We start from the raw sequence: 25,387 nt of genomic DNA on the forward strand, positions 1-25,387 counted from the left end.
GAGGCACAGCTTGTTCTGGAGCACAAGTCCTCAGCACGACAGCCGGGATGTTGTCGGGGCCCAAAGCCTTTGCTGTATCCAGTGTGCTCAGCCGTTTCTTGATGTCATGTGGAGTGAATTGAATTGACTGAAGACCGGCTTCTGTGATGGTGGGGACCTCAGGAGTCGGCCGATGTGGATCATCCACTTGGCAGTTCTGGCTGAAGATGGTTGCAAATGCTTCAGCCTTGTCTTTTGCACTCACGTGCTGGGCTCCACCATCATTGAGGATGGTGATATTCATGGAGCCTCCTCCTCCCGTTAGTTGTTTAATTGTCCACCACCATTCACGACTGGATGTGGCAGGACTGCAGAGCTTCGATCTGATCCGTTGATTGTGGGATCGCTTAGCCCTGTCAATAGCATGCTGCTTCCCCAGGTTGGCACCTCATTTTAGGTACGCCTGGTGCTGCTCCTGGCATGCTCTTCTACACTCCTTATTGAACCAGGGCTGGTCCCCTGGCTTGATGGTAATGGTAGAATGAGGGATATGCCGGGCCATGAGGTTACAGATTGTGGTGGAATACAATTCTGCTGCTGCTGATCGCCCACAGCGCCTCATGGATGCCCAGTTTTGAGCTGCTAAATCTGTTCTGAATCTATCCCATTTAACACGGTGGTAGTGCCACACAACACGATGGAGGATGTCCTCAATGTGAAGACGGGACTTCGCCTCCACAATGACTGTGCAGTGGTCACTGCTACCAATACTGTCATGGACAGATGCATCTGCAACAGGTAGATTGGTGAGGATGAGGTCAAGTAGGTTTTTCCCTCATTAGTTCTCTCACCACCTGTTGCAGATCCAGACTGGCAGCTATGTCCTTCAGGACTCTGACAGCTTGGTCAGTAGTGGTGCTACCGAACCACTCTTGGTGATAGACATTGAAGTCCCCCACCCAGAGTAAGTTCTGTGCCCTTGCTACTTTCAGTGCTTCTTCCAAGTGGTGTTCAACATGGAGGAGTACTGATTCATCAGCTGAGGGAGGGCGGTAGGTGGTAATCAGCAGGAGGTTTCCTTGTCCATGCTTGACCTAAAGCCATGAGACTTCATGGGGTCCGGAGTCAATGTTGAGGACTCCCAGGGCCACTCCTTCCCGACTGTATACCACTGCGCCACCACCCCTGGTGGGTCTGTCCTGCCGGTGGGACAGGACATACCCAGGGATGGTGATGGAGGAGTTTGGGACATTGGCTGAAAGGTCTGATTCTGTGAGTATGACCATGTCAAACTGTTGCTTGGCTAGTCTGTGGGACAGCTCTCCCAATTTTGGCACAAGTCCCCAGATGTTGGTGAGGAGGACTTTGCAGGGCCGACTGGACTGGTTGCACCGTTGCCGTGTCCATAGCCGGTGCCGCGGTCGATGCCAGGTTGTCCGTCTGGTTTCTTTATCGTAGCGGTTTGTTATAACTGAGTGTCTCGCTGGGCCATTTCAGAGGGCAATTAAGAGTCAACCACATTGCTGTGGGTCTGGAGTCACATATAGGCCAGGCTGGGTAAGGACGGCAGATTTCCTTCTCTAAAGGACATTAGTGAACCAGATGGGTTTTTACGACAATCCGATAGTCTCATAGCTTTTTATTCCAGATTTATTTAATTAACTGAATTTAAATTCCCCAGCTGCCGTGGTGGGATTTGAACTCACGGCTCAGGATCATTAGTCCAGGCCTCTGGATTACTAGCTCAGTGACATTACCACGACGCTACCGTTGCATAATTGCAAATTACCCCCACTATTGTGTTCATGGGAAATGTACATTATGAAATTGCGCACTGTCATTTTATGTTTGAAAGTCACAGGCTGGTGGTGTGCCATTTCTCTGCCAAGATATGGAATATTTTTAACACCATAATGTAAAATGTATTCATGCCACTGGTAATGTTGAAAATGCCATGATTTAAATCACTGCAGAATGCTTTGCCTGGGCTCCAAATTTACAGTACAAATTATGCAGTAATATGCTACACAGACTCATTACACAAAGGAAAATGATTCATTCTAATGAAAAGAACATTTTTTTCCTTGATAATTAAGATATTAAAATCAGTGGATAATTATGTCTAATCATACATTCACAAGCCTTTATATAAACTTCTATGAATTAATTTTACTACGCAAAAAATTTTGTAAATCATAAAGGTTTTCTCACCAATTACACACCCTTCTCAGTCAATTTTCACCTTTCTTATAGAATCTGACACATTTCCTAGGTGTAGCACCAACTGCATTATTAGAAACTTGCATTCATCGAGTCGCAGTCTCCAAAGGACTTAACTTTTATATAAAGCATTTCTTGCTTGAACATGTAGTTTATTATAGAAACATGGAAATGTAATTATAGAGGTTGTTCCCATTGTTACTCGAGTTCTTCTGTGTGGTTTTAAGGAAAATGATGAACTTTTCAAATGCTTATTATTTACAAATAAGCCGTTGTCATGGTTAAGGCAGAGGCTAAAGCTGCATTTTATTCCACGATGAGGTTTTGTTTTTTTGACTTCTCCCTCAAGATTACAGTTTCCATGTGTGGCTCTCTCGCCTGAATTGGGGAAATGAGCCCGTGTGTAGTTATGCTTCATCAAGCATTTGCTAATTTAATTCATACACATCAAGTAAAAAAAAAAAGCAATCTCGTTGTCTATTCGGTATTCCCCTGGGTGTGCAATATGTTTTTTAATTCATTACAGTTTTCATTTGCCAATGCGGTCTGTTGAATTCGGTGGTTTATGTGTACAGTGGGATTCAGTTGGGGACATTTTTTTTTTGTTTGGTAGGCATGAATTTGCTACAAGATGATTTTTCTCTGGAGAAACAATCAAAATGAACAATTTTGCAGTGGAGTCACTGTGGAATAAGCAACATGTTTCTTAGAGATTTGCTGTTCCATGTTGTTGCCGAGATTTTGATTGTTACTCATTTTTGAAAACCTTCAGTGTAAACGAAATAGTATTACATTTTTGTTAAAGAATCTGGATTAAAACATGAGAATAAGAAGGAAGTAAGAACAGGTGTGAATAGAGTGTATTGAAGTAATTCAGTAACAGCTGGTGTTAGGGGGAAAGTCATTGAAGAATGCAGACAACAGCTACTGCTGATTCATTGCAGTTTGGTGTGCCATGGTGTAGAATATAGTGTGCAATGTACACTTTGCTCTGAATTATTTCTAGTTTTAATTAAGTTTTGGGAAAAGGTTGGTGTGAGGTTTTTTTCTGTTCCCTACTGTTATGTAGTGACATAGCTAGACTTGCTTGCTTTACAGAGATACAGATATTGTAATGGCCCGGAATACACTGGAGCGGGACATCTCGCGGCGTGTCCCATTTATTAGATTTTTTTTCCCTCAACCATTAGCCCGAAAAAAATTTGCGCTGCCAATTGTTGGAAATGCAAGATGATAAGGGTGCGGGGCATTTGGGACCGTGGTGAATGACGGGACCAACCGTCTACCTCCTTGACCAATGAGATTTAAGGATAAAGAAACAGGAACGATGGATAAGAGTGAATTAGAGTCAAATCAGATGCAGAAAGAGAAATAGAGAGGGAGAGAAAGATTGGATTAAGAGAGGAATAAAAAAGATAGTAAGGGAAAGTCATCTTTTTTAAATTTTAAAAACGTCTGACCAATTTAAAGATTTCTTTAGAAAATAACATTTTGGGATATAGGGGGAAAAATTGGGTTGCTTTGCGCCTCTTGGGGTGCTAACGGGGCGCAAAGCAACTAGCGCCCGGGCGCGGCACCACACATGCCTCCCGCAAAATTCAGCGGGAGGTTAGCGGCAGTGCTAATTGGTACCACCGCGCTGCGCCTCCGGCGATGACATCATCGCCATGCGCAGCACCCCGGCCGCGATCTTCAGGAGCGCCCCCTGACTTACTGCCGGACGCTATGTCCGACGGGGTCAGGGTGGCCTACCTGCGGCCGGGGTGGCGCAATTTAAAGGCGAGGTGCGGGGCGGCCATTTTTGTTGCTGGCCACCTGCCTGTGCTCACTTCTTCCTGAACAGCCCACTTCCCCCCCCCCCCCCCCCCCCCCCCCCCGGCGGAGTGCTGGTTGCGCTCCAAGAGCCCGGCACTTCTCTTGAGTGCCGGGCTCTTTTGCCCGCACTCTGATCCTGGTGGCCCAGCTGGGCCCCGGGTCGCGCTGCGCAAGACCCTTCCCCTTTAAGAAGAGGAGCAAAGCCTGCCATACCCGAAGAGGCTGGCAGGCAGGAGAGATTAAAAGACAAAAGGGATGATGGTGCGAGGCAAAAGGTAATGGTAATGGGACAAATGAAGAAACAAATGATGGGCCTAGAAGAGGCGTAAATGACAATGGCAGAATCATCATAGAAGATAGGAGCAGGAGTAGGCCATTCGGCCCCTCGAGCCTGCTCCGCCATTCAATGAGATCATGGCTGATCATCCAAATTCAGTACCCTGTCCCTGCTTTCTCCCCATACCCCTTGATCCCTTTAGCCTTGAGAAATATATCTAACTCCTTCTTGAATATATTTAATGAATTGGCCTCAACTGCCTTCTGTGGTAGAGAATTCCGCAGGTTCACCACTCTCTGGGTGAAGAAATTCCTCCTCATCTCTGTCCTAAATGGCTTACCCCATATCTTTAGACTGTGACCCCTGGTTCTGGACTCCCCCGCCATCGGGAACAACCTTCCTGCATCTAGTCTGTCTAGTCCTGTTAGAATTTTATAACTTTCAATGAGATCCCCTCTCATTCTTCTAAACTCCAGCGAGTATAAGCCCAATCGACCCAATCTCTCATCATACATCATTCCTGCCATCCCAGGTATCAATCTGGTAAATCTTCGCTGCACTCCCTCCATGGCAAGAACATCCTTCCTCAGATAAGGCGACCAAAACTGCGCACAATACTCAAGGTGTGGTCTCACCAAGGTCTTGTACAACTGCAGCAAGACATCCTTGTTCCTGTACTCAAACCCTCTCGCTACGAAGGCCAACATACCATTTGCCGCCTTAACCGCCTGCTGCACCTGCATGCTTACCTTCAGCGACTGGTGCACAAGGACACCCAGGTCTCGTTGCACTTCCCCTTCTCCCAATCTATTGTCATTCAGATAATCTGCCTTCCTGTTTTTGCCACCAAAGTGGATAACCTCGCATTTATCCACATTATACTGCATCTGCCCAATCACCCAACCTGTCCAAATCATACTGGAGTTTCTCTGCATCCTCCTCATAGCACACACGCCCACCCAGCTTTGTGTCATCTGCAAACTTGGAGATATTACATCTAGTTCCCTCGTCTAGATCATTTATATATATTGTGAATAGCTGGGGTCCTAGGACCGATCCCTGCGGTACCCCACTAGTCACTGCCTGCCACTCGGAAAAAGAACCGTTTATTCCCACTCTTTGCTTCCTGTCTGCCAACCAGTTCTCTATCCAAGTCAGTACCTTGCCCCCAATCGCATGTGCCTTAACTTTACACGCTAATCTCTTATGCGGGACCTTATCGAAAGCCTTCTGAAAGTCCAAATACACCACATCCACTGGTTCTCCCTTATCTATTGTACCAGTTACATCCTCAAAAAAATTCCAGTAGATTAGTCAAGCACGATTTACCTTTTGTAAATCCATGTTGACTTTGTCCGATCCTGTCACTGTTTTCCAAGTGCTCTGCTATTACATCTTTTATAATGGACTCTAGCATTTTCCCCACTACCGATGTCAGGCTTACCAGTGTATAATTCCCCGTTTTCTCTCTACCACCTTTTTTTCTCTTCACATATCTATAGAAGCTTTTACAGTCAGTTTTTTATGTTCCATGCAAGCTTACTCTCATACTCTATTTTCCCCCTCTTAATTAATCCCTTTGTCCTTCTTTGCTGAATCCTAAACTGCTCCCAATCGTCAGGTTTGCTGCTTTTTCTGGCCAATGTATATGTCCTCTCCTTGGATCTTATGCTATCCCTAATTTCCCTTGTTAGCCACGGTTGAGTCACCTTCTTTGTTTTATTTTTATGCCAAACAGGGATGAACAAATTCTGTAGTTCATCCATGCAATCTTTAAATGTTTGCCATTGCCTATCCACCGTCAACCCTTTAAGTAACGTTCCCCAATCCATCCTAGCCAACTCGCACCTCATACCATCGTAGTTTCCTTTTATTTAAATTCAGGACCCTAGTCTCTGAGTCAAATACTTCACTCTCCATCTTAATGAAGAATTCGATCATATTATGATCGCTCCGCCCCAAGGGGCTTCACACAACCAGATTGCTAATTAATCCTTTCTCATTACATAATACCCAGTCTAAGATGGCCTGATCTCTAGTTGGTTCCTCAACATATTGGCCCAGGAAACCATCCCGTAAACACTCCAGGAATTCCTCCTCCACAGTATTGTTACTAATTTGGTTAGCCCAATCTAAATGTAGATTAAAGTCACCCATGATAACTGCTGTGCCCTTATTGCATGTGTCTCTAATTTCCCGTTTAATGCCATCCCCAACCTCCACATTACTGTTTGGGGGTCTGTATATAACTCCCACTGATGTTTTTTGCCCCTTGGTATTTCTCAGCTCTACCCATACAGATTCCACATCATCAGAGCTAATATCCTTTCTTACTATTGTGTTAATCTCCTCCTTAATGAACAATGCTACCCCACCTCCTTTTCCTTTTTGCCTGTCTTTCCTGAATATTGAATACCCCTGGATGTTGAATTCCCAGCCTTGGTCACCCTGGAGTTATGTCTCCATAATCCCAATTATATCATATCCATTTACATCTATTTGCGCAGCTAATTCATCCACCTTATTACGATTGCTCCTCGCATTAAGTCACAAAGCCTTCAGGCTTGGTTTTTTTGACACTCTTAGGCCTTTTAGAATTATTATTTACTGTGGCCATGTTTGATTTAAACCCTTGCTTTCTCTGACTGCCACTTTTGCTTTTCTCCTTCCTGTCTTTTGCTTCTATCCTTGCTTCCCTTTCCTCTGTCTGTCTCCCTGCACAGCTTCCCAACCCCCTGCCATTTTAGTTTAAACCCTCCCCAACAGCACTAGCAAACACTCCCCCTAGGACATCGGTCCCGGTCCTGCCCAGGTGCAAACAGTCCAGTTTGTACTGGTCCCACCTCCCCCAGAACCGGTTCCAATGTCCCAGGAATTTGAATCCCACCCCCTTGCACCATTCCTCTAGCCACGTTTTCATCTGAAATATCCTTCTATTTCTACTCTGATTGCACTGGTAGCAATCCTGAGATTACTACCTTTTGAGGTCCTATTTTTTTAATTTATCTCCTAACTCCCTATATTCAGCTTTTAGGACCTCATCCCAGTTTTTACCTATATCGTTGGTACCTATACGCACCACGACAACTGGCTGTTCACCCTCCCCGTCCAAAATGCCCTGCAGCCGCTCCGAGACATCCTTGACCCATGCACCAGGGAGGCCACATACCATCCTGGAGTCACGTTTGCGGCCGCAGAAACGCCTATCTATTCCCCTTACAATAGAATCCCCTATCACTATAGCTCTGCCACTCTTTTTCCTCCCGTCCTGTGCAGCAGAACCACCCACGGTGCCAGGAAGTTGGCTGCTGCTGCCTTCCCCCGATAAGCCATCTCCCTCAACAATATCCAAATTGGTATATCTGTTTGAGAGGGGGATGGCCACAGGGGACCCCTGCACTACCTGCCTGCGCCTACTACTCTGCCTGGCGGTCACCCATTCCCTTCCTGCCTGTGCAGCCTTTACCTGCGGTATGACCAACTCCCTAAACGTGCTATCCACAATGTCCTCAGCATCGTGAATGCTCCAGTATGTATCCATTCGCAGCTCCAGCGCCGCAATGCGGTCTGTCAGTAGCTGCAGCTGGATACACTTTCCGCACACATGGTCGTCAGGGACATAGGAAATGTCCCTGATTTCCCACATAGCGCAGGAGGAGCATGCCACGGGGCCGAGCTGTCCTGCCATGACTTACCCTTTAATTAATTTAAATCAAATCAATACCACTAATTACACTACAGGAAACTTTGTGCTATCCGGCACCGACGGGACCGAGCTGTTGCCGTCCCATCAAAACTGCCGGACAAACCAGCGCTAATGTTGAAACATATGGAGATTTTGAGCTCCGTATCTGGCAACAAACCCTGTTACACAGCTTCTAAACAGTCGGCCGTACCTTGCAAGCGTCTCTGTAGCTTAGCAACAGCTTCAGCGAGACCTTGCAGAGCCTGACTGGTTGGAAAAAAAAGCAACGAAAAGAAAAAAAACCTAACGAAACGGCTCCTGATTTTTGCCGGTGGCTCGAGCATTCTGGACAGTTAACCTCCGGATAAACCAAAGTTTCCTGTACAATTAAATTATATACTCAAGGGCCCTTGGTTACTAGCACTCCCCGATACACAACAGGGACCTTAGAAACTATAACCACAAAAATTAAGACCTTCTAAACTTTATAAACTATTAATATTAACTGTCAAACTATAGAGTAGTATAAATACTCACCTGGCCGTACTCACCCAATCAGCTGCTTCCTCTTGCCCGCGTCACTTTTTGAATTGTGATGTGGCTCCAGAACGCCGCCGCCGGTCTGTGAGATTGGTAAGCCTTGTACTGCCGCTCTCTCCGCTCCCGACACTGGCCTCAATCAGCTCCTTCCCCTTGTGCCAACGTCACTTTTGACTTCTGACGTTACTTTTTGAAAATTCTGCCAGTGCTGAGTTGGTATCGCTCTCGCCGCTCCTCCCAGGTCCGCACTGCCGCCACTGCTGCTGCTGCTGTGGGGCCTACCTGCGCCTCGGGCTCTCTTTATATCACCGCCGCCGCCTCGCCGCTCCTCCCAGGTACGCACTGCCGCCGCTGCAGCTGCCGTGTGAGAGGAAAAAAAATTGGGGCCAAGGTTATAGTCTGAAATTGTTGAACTCGATGTTGAGTCCAGAAGGCTGTAAAGTGCCTAATCTCCTGCCTTCCATCCTATCACAGACCTTCCCTTTGTTCTTTCCTCCCCTCCTCCCTTTCCCTGCCCCTACACTTGCTTAAAAATCTGTTACATCGCCAACTTTTTCCAGTTCTGACGAAGGGTCATCAACCTGAAACGTTAACTCTGTTTCACTCTCCACGATGCTGCCTGACCTGCTGAGTATTTCCTGCATTTTCTGTTGTTATATCAACATCATTAAAGCTAGTTGGTCAAATGATGGGCAGAGTTTGTGCCAGGCATGATTAGGTCTTCTATCAACATTTATGTGTAAATGGCTAATTATTGTCCTCTGATTTGTTGACCAACCATTGCTGGCTCAACGTTAGTTGACACACAATCAGCAACTGAATGAATGGGCTAGAATATTCCTACTAAATTGGTTGAAAATAAAGTGGCTATTACCTGCTTCACATGTGTGGAGCCAGTTAAAAGGGAGTGGTGCATGAATACACCTTTGCCACTCTCCTCCGAGATCTTGAAAATTATGCGCAGCTTATCGAATGCGGAAACACTAATTAGTAGAAGCTTAATAACCCTGAGGCTAGAGCCTAATGGTTCTCCACTAAACCACATTCTGTAGGGAAAATAGATGCAGAAGAGAACTGCAGACGTTTTTATAAATTAGCCTTATTTTATTTGAACACAGCAGACAATTGTATTATTTGGACAGACCAGATAAAAATAAATTAATAGTTTTAATGGTCATTAAAAGGAGACCATAACAATACACGTGGGGGAAGAGCTATATTACATTGCGGATCAGGTCAGTATACCTCTACTGTAACAAAATCCTTGATTTTGGCACTCTTCAATTGAATGTTGTTGGTATAAGTCATTAGGGTTATGAATAAATCTCCATTTAACAGTTTTCCTATATTTAGGATTGATTTGTAACCGAAGACACCGATCAAATGGAACCCGGCAAGGTTTGCCCATAATTTAAATGCATGAATATCTATAGAGGAGCAGGAATATATCTTAGTCTGTGGAACTCATTACTCCATTAAGGGGCGTATTTTCTGCTTTTGGTGAAAGAAGATTTAATTTTCCAATTTTTTGTTAAATTCATGGCAACAAATTAAAATGGCACCTCACCTTAGTTTTTCATTTGGAGGATTTTATGAAAAAAATCTCCAGTGGGGTTGGTGGCACAAACCTAGCTAATCACTGTTCCAATAATAATGCTCACTTCTGATGGTTCCAATAGCTTTACAGCTAGTATAAATAAGAGCAAAGGCAATTAAGCCAGCAGTGAGGTATGTAAAATAGGCGCAGTTAAGCCTTGGCAGCGAATTTGCAAACTTTGGTTCACTGGCATGGCCGTACAAGTGCTGATCAATTTTATAGTGAACAGCAAGAAACTTTTTGGAGCTGCAGAGGTATCGACTACTATCAGCCATCGACAAAGTGAATGCCAAGGTGTCAGTCAGGGTCACCTCGGCCTTGACAATGGTCCAGGTGGCCTGAAAGGAGAAACAGGAAAAGAAATTCACAACCTCAGCAAGAGCACTCAAGGTAAGCCAATAACTTACACTAAGCTAGTGGCAAAGGACAGACACAGAAATGATAGCTATATACAGGAAACTTTCGATTAACCGGCACCTAAATAACCGGAAATGTCAGTTAACCGGCAAAATTCAGGAGTAGGTTCAGGTAACTTTTATTACTTGCCTTCCTCCATGTGTTGCTGTGCAAGGGTGTGGCTGCAGCTGTTGCTAAGCTACAGAGACGCTTGCAACTTGTGGCCATTGTTTTGAAGCTGTTGGGTTTGTTGCTTTATACGGAGCTCTCAGCTCCGTATCTTTTACTATAGCATTCGGTTATCCGGAATTTTTGATGAACCGGCACCACGTCGGTCCCGTCCGTGCCGGATAAAAAAAAGTTTCCTATACAGAAGAGTATGTTTTCTGCATACACGAAAGCAAAAAACTATGAATGAATTCTTCCCAATAATGCCGAGTGTCCTAAAAGGAAAGTGAGCTGAAATAGATAATTTTATTTCAATTTCTCTTCATGGAAAAGAAATATGAATAAATGTACAATTTAAACAAAACCCTTCAAATGGGAAAAAAAAGGCTGTTGAACAGTTTTGTTTTTCCACACAGGAATATGAATGACTGTAAAAGGTAACCGACTTCAAGTTGTGGTGACGTCCATATATGGACACCGCATTAAAATAGTCACTTGTTGCTCGGTCCCTCAAATGCAAGAGTTTTGAATGAACATGCGGGTGTTCTGTCAGAACCCTCTGTGTTCTTGCTTGTCTAACCTAAACTGGTATACAATGTCAGAGCGAGGACCTACCCCTCCCCCATACCCGCCAAAGTGGGGGGGAATTTTGCTTACTTAGAAAATCTGCCTTATGCAATTCATTAGGAGGGAAACACTCTCTGGCATTGGGACTCATGAGATTGGGGGACTGCAAACATCCTGATAGGTCCAGTATTAATCCTACGCTCTATAAAGAGCATATTAATTTTCATCAACGTATTCCTTAATACAGACCATGTTTAACCGCTAATGGTGTATTTACAAGCAATACATTACACAAATGGAGAAGTGTGTTTATATACTAACTCCCATCTGCCTTTTTGTTTTATAACAGGTGGAGAGGCAAGCACCTCCCAGAGCACAGCAGAAGAGCACTACTCACCACAGCAACACTCATCATTGCCCTCAAAGACTGCAAGCACCAGTACAGAGACTCGCACCATGAGGCACTTAAATAGTAATGCAGAGGAGGAATCACTGGGCGTAAGACTGAGCACTTATGAGAGAGGTCCAGAAAGGCCAGAGTTTCTAGGCAGAGACCCAGCCTACAGAGATGCTCCTTGATTGTGCAAGGATTACGATCTCACTGAGCCAGCTTTTCGATCAGAGAATATTGTAACGTAGTTGCTGTTGATGAGTGAGTGATCTATACACATGACTTTGACAGATGGTCTAGGTAGTTTATAGGAATCCAACATGTGAGTTATCTCGCACATAACTGATGAGCATCTATAATTGTCTGCCGTGCATTCTGACACAGAGCAAATGCTCACAGCAGTTGCATCTGCAGTAGTAAACTAAATTACATGGAACATTGGCATAGTAGAAGCATCTTGCATGAGCACTCCTACTGCTGCTATGGATGCTTTGGGGACTAAATCCCAATAAACTGTCACGATCAACTTAAACTCTTAAGTGGAAAGATTGATACCATGAGGAATTGACTCGGAGAACTTACAGATGTCATGAATGCATGTTCAAAAAAGGGTGCAAGGATAAACCCAGCAACTACAGGCCAGTCAGTTTAATCTCTGTAGTGGGGAAGCTTTTAGAAACGATAATCCGGAACAAAATTAAGTCACTTGGACAAGTATGGTTTAATTAAGGAAAGCCAACACTGATTTGTTAAAGGCAAATTATGTTTAACTAACTTGATTGAGTTTTTTGATGAGGTAACAGAGAGGGTTGATGAGGGCAATGCAGTTGATGTGCTGTACATGGACTTCCAAAAGGAGTTGGACAAAGTGCCACATAATAGGCTTGCCAGTAAAGTTGAAGCCCATGGAAAAAAGGGACAGTGGCAGCATGGATACGAAATTGGCTAAGTGACAGGAAACAGAGAGTAGTGGTGAACGGTTGTTTTTCAGACTGGAAGAAGGTATACAGAGGTGTTACCCAGGGGTCGCTACTAGGATCACTGCTTTTCTTGATCTATATGTTAATGAGTTGGACTTGGGAGTACAGGGCACAATTTCAAAATTTGCAGATGACACAAAACTTGCAAGTATAGTGAACAGTGAGGAGGATAGGGATAGACTTCAAGAAGACACAGACAGGCTGGCGGAATGGGCGGGCACGTGGCAAATTAAATTTAACACCAAAAAGTGCGAAGTGATACATTTTAGTAGGAAGAATGAGGAGAGGCAATATAAACTAAAGGGTACAATCCTAAAGTGGGTGCATGAACAGAGACCTGGGGGTATATGTGCACAAATCGTTGAAGGTGGCATGGCAGGTTGAGAAAGCGGTTAAAAAAGCATACGGGATTCTGGGTTTCATAAATAGAGGCATAGAGTACAAAAGAAAGGAAGTTATTATGAACCTGTATAAAACACTGGTTCGGCCTCAACTGGAGTATTGTCTAATTCTGGGCACCGCAGTTTAGGAAGGATGTGAAGGCCTTGGAGAGAGTGCAGAAAAGTTTTACAGGAACGATTCCAGGGATGAGAGACTTCAGTTACGTGGGGAGACTGGAGAAGCTGGGGTTGTTCTCCTTAGAGTAGCGAAGGTTGAGAGGAGATTTGATAGAGGTGTTCAAAATCATGAGCGGTCAAGACAGAGTAGACAGAGAGAAACTGTTCCCATTGGCGGAAGGGTTGAGAACCAGAGGACTCAGATTTAAGGTGATTGGCAGAAGAACCAAAGGTGACATGAGGAAAAACTTTTTTACGCAGCGAGTGGTTGTGATCTGGAATTCACTGCCTGAAAGGGTGGTGGAGGCAGATTCAATCGTGGCTTTCAAAAGGGAATTGGATAAGTACCTGAAGGAAAAAAATTTGCAAGGCTACGGGGAAATGGCGGGGGAGTGGGACTAGCTGAAGTGCTCTTGCAGAGAGCCGGCATGGGCTCGATGGGCCGAATGGCCTCCTGTGCTGTAACCATTCTATGATTGTATGGAGTAGTACAAGTTGTTGTTGTCTTCATGTTGACACAATACCAACAACAAATTGCATTTAACATAAAACGTCCCAAGGTGCTTCACAGGAGCGTTATCAAACAATATTTGACACCAAGCCACAAGGGGATATTAGGGCAGATGAGCACAAGCTTGGTCAAAGAGTTAGGATTGAATCCTGCTCAAATGGCAAGAATCCCACCATTGAGCTCAAAGTGACGGTATCACAGGCACTGATGCACATTCAGTAGCCAGAGGTATCGGTCCTTCTTCCTACATGTGCTTTGCAGCCACTCTACTTCTTTCCTCACCTCCCCAGTGCTACTCTTTCTCCTAGGGAAGTATGTAACAAACTGGCATGTCAGTTACTTCTCCGATCACAAGGGATAGCACCGTAGCAAAACACAATGGCCCGTATTTTCCGATCAGAGGCTTCCCGCGTGCGGAGGCCTCCAATCTGGAAAAATCTACGCACTTACCTGAGGGCTCCCGAGGTCCGGACACTTCTGCTCCTGGGCCTCTCCAAACTCAAAATGCGCAGGGCCCTGGTATCCCAGGGGCGCAGGCAGTTCGTAAGCGTCCCTGGGATCACATGGGCCATGGGGAGCCAATAGCAGAAGGGAATCTCCCTTCATACACTTGACAGAATGACCTGTCAAATATATGAATGGAGATCACCCCAAAAACACAGTAAAACATTAAATACATTTTAAAAAACCTTCACGTTTTTAAAATGAGTTAAAATTACAAAAAATATATTTTATACAAATTTTATTTTTTTTCAAAAAAATTAGTTTTTTTACGGGGCTAAAAATAAGCTTACCTTTAAAGTATTTTTAAATTATAAATGAGTGAACATTTTTTATTTTTTTATTTTTTTTTCAACTCTTATGCTGGTAACAGCAGGCCTTACACCTGCTTTCACCAGACGTAAGATTTCTAAGGGTTTTCTGCGGGCGGAGGTTCTCCAGAATGCGGAACTCTCCGCCCGCAGAGGCCCTTCTCCAGGGCAGGCGTCTGACCTGTCGAGCATTCTTGACAGATCGGAAATACCTGTTTTCAGCACATGCACTTGGCGTGCCTGAAACCAGCATTTCGGATGTCCCTACGGGTGGGTACACAGCCTGTACACCCCCGTAGGCATCAGAATATACGGCCCAATAAATAATAACACACTTATTGATACAATAAATGTGATTCTCTTCTTTACCTATTTTGCCATATGCTTTTTTTGAGAAGAAAAATTGCCAGTTGGCCAAAATGAAGACAAACTATATGCAGTTTTCAGCCATGGCTCAGTTGGTAGCACTCTCGCCTCTGAGGGTTCAAGTCCCACTCCAGAGACTTGAGCACAAAAATCTAGGCTGACAATCCATTGCGGTACTGAGGGAGTGCTGCACTGTCAGAGGTGCCGTCTTTCAGATGAGATGTTAAACGAGGCCCCGTCTGCTCTCTCAGGTGGATGTAAAAGATCCCATGGCACTACTTCAAAGAGCAGGGCAGTTATCCCTAAATCATCAACACTAAAAGCAGATTATCGAGTCGTTATCACATTGCTGCTTGTGGGAGCTTGCTGTATGCAAATTGGCTGCCTCGTTTCCTACCCTGCCCCCCACCCCGAGATATCTGCGTTCCTCTAATTCTGGCCTCTTGAGCATCCCAGATTTTAATCGCTCAACCATTGGTGGCCGTGCCTTTAGCTGTCGAGGCCCTAAGCTCTGGAATTCCCTCCCTAAACCTCTCCGCCGCTCTACCTCTTTCCTCCTTTAAGACACTCCTTAAAACTTACCTCTTTGTCCAACCTTTTGGTCATCTGCCCTAATTTCTCCTTGTGTAGCTCGGTGTCAAATTTTGTTTTATAATACTCCTGTAAAATGCTTTGAGATGTTTTACTGCGTTATAGATGCTATATAAATACAAGTTGTTTTTACAACAGTAACTACACTTCAAAAGTACTTCATTGGCTGTATAGTGCTTTGGGAAGTCCTGAGGTCGTGAAAGGCGCTTTGTAAATGCAAGTTCTTTGTATTAAATCCTGTAAGAAAGAAATAGAGTTTTTATCAGCCATGGTTGCACTATACAAAGCTCCAAGCAGGCACCACTCTATCCTCCTGTCTCCCTCAAAGAGATGTGCAGTATTTGCTTCAGAATGTAAACATCATGAATACTTTTTGGAAATCATATATTTTCTGGTCATGGTCACATACTGTTTGAAAGCCAATGTAATACAGGAAACTTTGTTATATCCAGCACCGATGGGACCGAGCTGTTGCCGATCTATCAAAACTGCCAGACATATCAGCGTTAATGTTGAAGCATACGGAGGTTTTCATCTCCATATCTGACAACAAACACTGTTGCTTAGCAACAGCTTCTAAACAGTCGGCCTGTACCTTGGAAGCGTCTCTGTAGCTTAGCAACAGCTTCAGAGAGACTTTCCAGAGCCTGACTGTTGGGGGGAAAAAAAGCCACGAGAAGAAAAAAAAAACCTAACAAAACGGCTCCTGATTTCTGCCGGTAGATCGAGGTTTCCGGACATACAACCTCCGGATAAACCAAAGTCTCCTGTAATACCTTTTGCTACATACATATCCTTCGAGTCAAAAGGTCATAAGTCAAAGTCCCACTCCAGGACTTGAGCACATCAGTACTGTGGGAGGACTACATTGTTGAATGTGCTGAGACATTAAAATTGATGTTCCTGTCTGGTCAGGTAGGCGTAAAAAATCTCTTGGAGCTATTTGAAGAAAAGCTGCAAGTTTTCCCGATATTCTGCTCAACCTACCTTCCTCAACCAACACAGCCCAAAAATAAAACAGATTAACCGGTCACTCATCTCATTTGCTGTTAGTGAGTCCTTGCTATGTGGAGAAATTGGCTGCTGTGTTTGCCTACATAACAATAGTGACTGCAAGTAATTGTTGTTGAGTGCTTTGAGATGTCCTGAAGATGTGATGAGTGTCGCTGGTTTCCTGTGCCTCAAGGAAACGAGCAACGTGGTAAAGTTGTGGTTGTCTCTGCTGCTGCTGGTTATCACTGACCAGAGTGGAGAGGTGTCTGCGTGGTGAAACAGGCCTCGAGTTACCCAAGTGAAATGCTGGATGCTAAGGATGGTGCGGTGTTCTTGCAGCTCTTTATTTGCCACGTGATCCACCGTATTTGCAGTGTCCGTGCGTCTCCTCATCACTGCTCTTCTGTAAAGTCCAGGTGGCTAATTCTGGTCTGGTGAATCCTCCTTCTGAATCCTCTGTGTAATCTCAGCTGTCCGGATGTCATCCTCTGCTCCCACTGCACCGTAAGCTGGACAGCACAGCCCTACACCTATTCTGTGACATCCGTCAGTGATGTGCTGATGCTTCCAAATATTTTGTTATTATAGTAAATCTGCATCAGAGCTACAAACAGTTACTTACCTCTCTCCCAGAGGGAAACTGCACCATTTTCTTGATAGATCATTAACAAGGTTTTAATAGGCCTTAACAATCCAACATTGTGAGGTTTTCTATTCCTGTTAATGGCAGCACACATGTTTTCTTTTAACATTGGGCAGAAAGCTGAATAGTGCTAATAAAACCACAATTGCTGTTACCACATATAAATCTTTGGTACATTTTTTTTTATTTATAAGTTGATAATTTTTAACTAACTCTTAATCTGAAACACTTTTCGAATATCTTAATGTGTAAGTCAGTGAAATCTAGTGGCAGAAAGGCTATGCATCAGTAATTTCCCTTCTGCTTTCACTCTAGTAAACAGAAACCTAGATCAAACTGTTGAGATCAAACCTTGGTTCAGCCCATCTCTTTTTCTGGCAAAGAAGTGATTTTAAGAGGTCTCCTTGTTTATTTAGGAGCACATCATGTTCTTTTCAAGTATGAATCACAGTGCAGTGTTCACAGAACCAGCGTAAAATTACTTTCAAAATGGAAAAGTGAGCCAAAATAAATATACTTTGTAATTCCTTGGCTGCAGTCGCACATGCATTACTGCCAGATGAAGCCTGGTAAGTTAATATAGTTCTTTGCTGTGACATATATTCGGGGGCAATATTACCTACCACAAGATCACATTGACGTATGTAAATGTAATCGAATGTGTATTATTGCACCTTTTTTTGGCACTTGTATTCATGTTGCCCCAGATACAACTCCGAACGTAAGTACAGTGTATTTTTCAGACAGTTTGAAGGTTCTGTTCAAGATGCAAAGGGTATTCCATAGTAAGTTACAGCAGTCAGACAATATTTCCATGTGTAAATAAAATGAATTGAGAATCAAATTCATCCTGTATTTACAGTACGTACAAAAGGTTCTGCTGGTAAATATATTGCTGTTTTCTTGTTTCAATATCCTGAATTCAGTGAATTATTGGAACATTTATTTATTTTCATCTATCCCACAGGACATCGATGGCCAGGCACTACTGCTCCTAACGCTGCCAACAGTCCAGGAATGTATGGAGCTTAAACTCGGCCCTGCTATCAAATTATGTCATCACATCGAGAGAGTGAAAATTGCTTTCTATGCACAGTACGCTAACTGATTTAATTTGTCTTGATTCCGTCTAACCTACTTTGTCCAGAATTGCTCTAAACTGAGCACTGGACCAATGTGTTCCAATTTAACACAACAGACAGATATTCATCTGATAACTTGCCAGCTAGAGCAATGCTGTGAAGTAGACCTTGTGAGCACTTTTTTAAAACTTGCTGCCCACGTAAGTAATTTGATTAAAATGAAGTAAGAAGTTACATAACTGTAAAAGAGCCTCTTTTTACAAGGTGGTGGATTCTGCAACATATTTGAATGAGATCAGTCACCAATGGGCACATAATGAAGACACAATCTAATATGAACCGCTTCAGAGATTTGTATAGAAATGAGAAGCTATCCCTTGAATGTGGATTTCAACGTGATAACAGCAGCCATGTTGTCGAGGATTCATCACTTGGCAGGCTTTTGAGACTTGCTGAGTCTTCAAGCTTTAACTCTCTATCTCATTTAGAATGGTGGCATGTGCACAAATTGGAGTCAACAGGGAAAGGACGGGCCTGATCCTGGAGGTACTGAATGTACTTCTGACAACAGTCCATCAATCTGCTTTGCTCTCCAGTTGAACAATATTTCTGTACAATACTCCTGTTCATCTCCATTTGGTTGTGATTTATATTTTGCCAATTTGGTTATGAATGCTATCAAACCTGAGTTATAAGGAGAATGTTTAACTCCCGTGGCACTGTGCTGTCAAGTTTAGAATTGGGACCAGAAAACATGAGGAGCAGTTCTGCTGCCCTTTATCGTGCAGATTTCTTTAAACCTGTGGTTAGTAGCAGCCAAACAATGAATCCAGTTCAAGCTCACTGAATTTGAATGAGATCAGGACTATCTGTAATGAACTAGAACAGGTTATAACCCAGAGTTGAGTGTGAAATTTCTCTGCAGTAATGCTTTGTAATGATTAGTGTCCAAAATAAGAAGGTTGCTGACACTGGTACAATATAAATTATCTTCTAACGGAAAAATAAAGTTGTATATGATTTTACATGTACTGTAAAAAGAAAAAAACAAGTTTTAGAGAGCACAGGACAATGTGATCTGTCATCATACATTCTAAGTGTTAAAACTCAAGTGTTGATCATTTTAAGTGATATACTATTACTGCACTGCAGTGTGTGGGTATGGAGATGTTTTCAAACAAAACATGCCACCGTTTTATATATACTTTGAAACCAATTTCTCAAGATACTTTGAGCTTCAGCACCCAAAAAACAAGGTCTGTTATGTTGTAGACATTAAGATGAATTGCATCAATTGGTTGAATATTTGCAACATGTTCGAGGAAGAACTGCAGGTTCTAGATACGTTACAGCAATGACTTAAACCTTTCTGTTAGACCCCCCCCCCCCCGCTAATAATGGCACATTCCTGGGGACGCAGCGCAACCTTCTGAAAGGCATTATGCTATTGTTGCAGAAACAGTAGCTTATTAGCATACAGCTAGTGAGTCAATAAAACACAGATCAGACGAGAGACATCTAATAATCTCACAGACATCTTTTTATGGACTAGGAACCCCTGTTTGGAAGCCAGTGCTATACAGAAATCCTTTTTAGATTTTTATAATTTCATCTGCACAGTTAAAAGTAAAATATATTTTTTGCATTTATTTAGCTCATAACATTGTCAAAATATATCTGCTTCACACAGTGAATTGCTGTTTGCAGTGCAGTGACTTCGTAAATGTTTAGAACATTTTTACTGTGTAGACTAATTCATAATTTAGTATTAGAATTAAATTGTGATATATTTTATGCATCAAATGTTTGGAGACTGAACTTTTTCTTCAAATAATGCACCCATGTTAAGTTAGTCACTTATTTTCCACGTCTTTCGCTTTCATGCGGAAAAGTTTAGTTTTCAAAAAAAAAACCTTTTCTGGAACAATGACGGCTATAGTGTATACCACACCTTTTGTAGTCCCATAAGGACTTAATTAAAAATAGTCTAGGCTTCAGATTTCTCGACCACAGGCCATTTAATGTTGAGGATAACTGTGGTGGTTACTGTCACTTGGCAACCCTTGTACTGTGAGCATCAGGAGACAGATTGTTGAAGGGCTCAGGTTTGCTTCTTAACTCTTTCTGGTCAAAGACTTTTGATACCATAATGGATAAATAGCAGTCAAAGTTACTAGATATTTCAGATAATCTGCTCATCCAATCCTCGGTGTGTGCCATTCACGTTGCACGCACAAAATATTTGTATATGTTCAAGGAGTGTGTTTGGTGTTTCTGCCTAGAATCAATTCGGTAAGCTTACTAGTTAATTTTAAAGCCAGCATCTACAAGGTTGATCTGAAGGTATTAAATGACAGGCTGTAGAGAGGTGGCCCCAGGTTCCAGTAAACCACATGCAGACTTGCCATAAATCGCAGAAATCTAATGCGAGCTCAGCTTGCCTTGCCACGATGTGAAAACAAATCAACGGGTTAAAAAGTCCTGCAGCCCAACAAAGTTGGGAGCAAAAGAGCATCAAATCGAAATTTTAAATTGTTGCACTCTCCTGGTACTAGATCACTGTTTCTAGAGTAAAACCATGTTGCACACTCATCTTCTGTGTGAATTCTTCAGAAGCACGAGGTTGAAAATCTGTTGTTAAATTTCCTATTTGTCGTAGTGCAGGAAATCCAAATTGAAGTAAGTTAATGAAAGTGTGTGGGGGTGGAAACTAGCAACTTAATCATTTGTTTTCCTCACTCCTAATATTTAAAATCGTTTGTGTGGTGTATGAGTGACAAATGTGCTTTTTAATTAAAAGGAATCATGTTGCAATAAAAATACAGCGCAATGATTTCAAATGAGATCAATTCTTTACGTGCAATCCTGTCCCACATAACAAAAATCACACATTTGCCATGGAGTATGGTAATTTATTTTTTAATAAACTAATTTTTGTAACCTCCAACAAATTTCAATATCCTACACTAAATAAAAACGGGTGTACTCAAGTGTTCAGTAAACCATTCAGACTTGGATGTGGCCTTGAGTGCAGGCGATGCATACAGTAATTCAATTGTCTGAATGTGCAAAAAGTACACTTATGAAGCTGAGAATATCTGAAAAGATATGAAGGCTATGAACATGCTTTTAGGATTAGTTTTTAAAAAAATTTACAAGGCAAAAATGAGGAAAAGGCCTCTGTTAAAATATTCAGCCTTTAACATTGAAACAGACTTTAATAATGATCTCTCTACCTGCCAAATAGCCTATTTAATATTCAGGAGATGTGATTTTAAAATTAGCATTTTCTTTCTGAAGAATTCACATCGAAAATATATTGGCTAGGCACAGAGTTGTACGGAAGGGGGCTAATATATATTATAAAGGAGTCAGAATCTAGGACATGAATGTCAAGAGTAATATAGAAGTGTGCTTCACTGTATAATGTACCATGTTACTCTTAAACCAGGAATCCATTAAATACATTAAGAGCACATACCATTTCATAGCTCCAAGGTTCTTTGTTGACGAATGCTGGAACCACATCTCTAGGGGCTGCTATTTGCCTACAGAAGTGCCTCAGCAAACCTTGCGCCTGTGTTACATTGACATTGGTGAGATTGGTCTGTGGATCTGATGTTGCATTTCTGGGGAATTTTGAGAAATGGGCCCAATCACTATCTTGAAAACACAAACGTGGTTGAAAACCTGGCAAAATCTCTTTACCTGTATTTTTTTTTAAAGCACCGCATACTAACAATACTCAGTTTTACTAAGTATTAATTGGAGCAAGATTAAAACTCAGATTATTTCCTTCCATTACAAAACTAATAGTACTGTGTAATGTATGACTTTCCTCCATTGCCATTCAGTTCAGCAACATCATTCTGCCGCGGTGTTTTTATATCCGAAATAGGCAGGCACCCTCGATAAATAAGTATATTAAATAATGTCAGTAAATGAAGTACCTGGATTTTCATGAGGTTAAAGTCAACGCCACTATGCAAGAAATATTCAGGAAAAGTAAATCCATTGTAAACATTTGGGAAATTTTGGTGAAATTCAACTCCAGTGAGGACGCCAAATGGGCGGAAGTGGATCAAGCAGTTTTCCATTGACTTAAATGGAAAGAGTAATTGGTCAGGGGGGGTGGGGATAATGGGTATAATGGCAGTCCAGTCCAGTCCAGTCCTGCCCACTTTGTGCCCTGCCGACATTGAATTTTACCCCCTTGGTAACATTAAGGGTTTTGATGTACAAATTACTGCAGAGCAGTTATTGCTTTATGTTTTATCTTCTGTATGGACTTACAGTTTGTATATGTGGTAAGCAAATTGCACATTCCATTTTAATGTGTATATGGTGTTATTGTTTTATTTTTTAAACAATACTTATATCGAAGTGGTTTTTTTCTCCACCACCCCCCCCCCCCCAGATCAGTAGAATAATGTGCAGATAACACTGAGGTGATATGTGGAGCTGTGCATTGTAATGGTTTACTTGCATGTTATACTTAATGGAAATGTAATAAATCTCGCTATTGCTGCTTAATTTCTGAAGGACAATATCCTGCTTTGTTAGCCTACTCCGCCTTTATACATTTTGTATATATTTTGAAGAATTAAATCTATGCTATCTACATGTTGCAGCCTTTGTCGGGTATTGTGCATATGTTTTCTGAAGCTGTGTTTAGCTTATTAAAATACAACAGTTCAGTTGCCGGAATCTAATGTTTGTACAACCAAGGAAAAATACAGTGACCTATTTTGGTGATGCTGCATTTAGTCGAAGATTATCATTTCAGTAAAAATGTTTCAAAAGGATTGTGATATAGAAAATGTTACGTTAAGTTTCAATACTGATCCATTGTAGATCAGTACGGTGGATGCTAACTTAAAAAAAAACACCAAAGAATTGCTGCAGTTGCTCTTTGGGCCCACTTTCTATTTTATGAATGGGCTCATTTCCATTTTCTAAGCCATCTTTTATTAGTAACGTGTCTGTTCAGCTGGTTGGAATTTAAGATTATTTGTCAGTAACAGTTAGTAGTAGCTCCGATCTCTTTCTAGCCAAACAGACCGTCAGTAGCAGGGGCACAAAATATTCCAACTATTCCCAAGTAAGCACAAACAACTGGTTATTTATTGCGCTATGATGATTACAAAAGTGAAAAAATTATCAGTGTATTGAAAAAGCAAGAAATGTGCTGCCATTATTAAAGTGAACGAAAGGACATAACTCAAACCGTGCATTGCACTTTTTAAACGCTGTTTGTGCGCCGTTCTGATGAAGTGATAGGTTTCTTGAAACAATGCCAATTGAGTGTGGTTATACCATGTCAGGTTAGCTATGAATGTTTGTCACTGAATATTAACGATGCCCAAGGCAATTGAGGTATATAAAATTAAACATACAGCACTTGTAAAAGGGAACAGTTTTAATATAAATACGAAATGTTTAAATTGTCTTGCCACTTTTAAACTTGGATCAAATAAATTAATTTTATCTAATCATTTAGTACTGTGTGCCAGTCCCGGGGTCTTCAAATTAGCATCCAGTTTAGTTTCTTCTGGTATGTACAGAGCACCTTCGCCGCCCCCCGCCTCCCTCCCCCCTTCAATGCATGTGTGCAGTTTATTGAAATGCATTGTTGCTGATGGCTTTCTGCTACACTATTCCAGGTAGAATACAAGCTATGTGATCAGTATGCAACCTCTGCACTTTTTCATACCTCAGAAATCCACCAGAATGTACCGGTGGCTCGTAAGCAGATGTTTCTGTAGGTCGTGCAATGTCCTTGATGACAAAAAATGGTTTCAGTTTGAACAAACCTGTTGGGTCGTCTGAGTTGCTGTCATTCTGAGAATGCGACTGAAAGTGATACTGTGCAACAGTGGGAAGGGGTGTTTGATTTGAGCAAACTTCTTATTTATGTTTCTCCTTCAAGTGTTGTAATTTAAGAAATATTTTGTAACTGAAATCAAGAAATCTTGTGGGGCGGGGGGAATAATGAGTGAAAACCTCATAATACTTGTAAACGTTCATTGCAGGATGGAAATACACTTCTGTTGTTGCTTATGAGACAGAAGCCTAAATTTTCTGACCAGTGTTATTCCATGCTGGGATTAGTAACATCGACATTGGAATAAGCCAGAGTAGAAAATCTAGGCTAATGTGTACTGAATTTGAATACATTGCTTCCTTGGACTTGGTACTGTGCTCAGAGCAGTTATTCTGTGCATGCTGAGTAAATTGCTTTAGCTTGCAAACTAATTTGAATTATTCCTGCTCGAACTGCTGTTTCTCTTGTGTGTTTCCTGATTGCGCAAACGGAAAACAGTAAACAATGAGGTTACTGGCCCAACAAGTTTGAAGAGCGTATTCTGTATATACGTTTTCATGTAAATAAATAAAACCTTTATTCAGAGTTATATTTTGTTTCTTTTTAACATCACCCTTTTTACGTTGCAAGATGTCTTAATAAAAATTATTGAATAAAATAAAAATGAGATCTCTTGTTAAGTTTTCATTTTTTCTACAGACTATCACTAAAATTAGCATCTCCCATAACTTTAAAACTCAGATGAAAGTATGCACTCTTAATGGTAAATATTTTGAAAAATTATATGGATTATGATTGATACCTGATAATGAGTTAAGACTGCGAGTTTAATTGAGGACTACACCCTAAACTATAAATGGACAGACCAGGAATTGAATCAGGCAATATATCGCATCATTTATAATTCTTTCCTGCCAAAGTCAAGCGCGCAGGCCTATAATTTAGAGTCCAATTTCTTTGAGTACTTAAATAACAGGATCACACGAGTTCCTCTTCAATCTATGGACATCAATGAGCTATTCAGCATATCAGTCAGTGGTGAATGGATGAGCCACTTCCCTGAGCAGTCTGGGGCCAATGGCATTTGGTCCTGCAGCACAATCTTAATCATTTGGAAATAATTTTCTGTGGTTGCTTCTAATGAAATGGAAAAGCAGAGCATTTTTTAAATGGTGAGAGATTGGGAAATGTTGGTGTTGAGAGGGACCTGGGTGTCCTTGTACATGAATCACTGAACGTTAACCTGCAGGTACAGCAAGCAATTAGGAAAGCAAATGGTATGTTGGCCTTTATTACAAGAGGATTTGAGTTTAAGAGTAAAGACATTGCTGCAATTATATAGGGCCCTGGTGAGACCACATCTGGACTATTGTGTACAGTTTTGGTCTTACCT

At 42.1% G+C, this 25,387-nt stretch overlaps 1 protein-coding gene across 1 annotated transcript in view; it reads left to right on the forward strand.

The window, feature by feature from the left end:
• sfmbt2 (Scm like with four mbt domains 2) overlaps positions 1-24,663 on the forward strand; it is a 228,546-nt gene extending 203,883 nt beyond the window's left edge. The window contains exon 21 of the mRNA XM_086010750.1: positions 18,056-24,663. Coding sequence (XP_085866876.1) covers positions 18,056-18,196 — 141 coding nt within the window. The 3' untranslated portion in view covers positions 18,197-24,663. The remainder of the gene's footprint in view (positions 1-18,055) is intronic.
• Positions 24,664-25,387: the final 724 nt, after the last annotated feature.

Source organism: Somniosus microcephalus, chromosome 17 (genome assembly GCF_052327205.1).
Source record: "Somniosus microcephalus isolate GS21.2 chromosome 17, FLI_Smic_1.0, whole genome shotgun sequence".
Classification (NCBI taxonomy): Eukaryota; Metazoa; Chordata; class Chondrichthyes; order Squaliformes; family Somniosidae; genus Somniosus; species Somniosus microcephalus.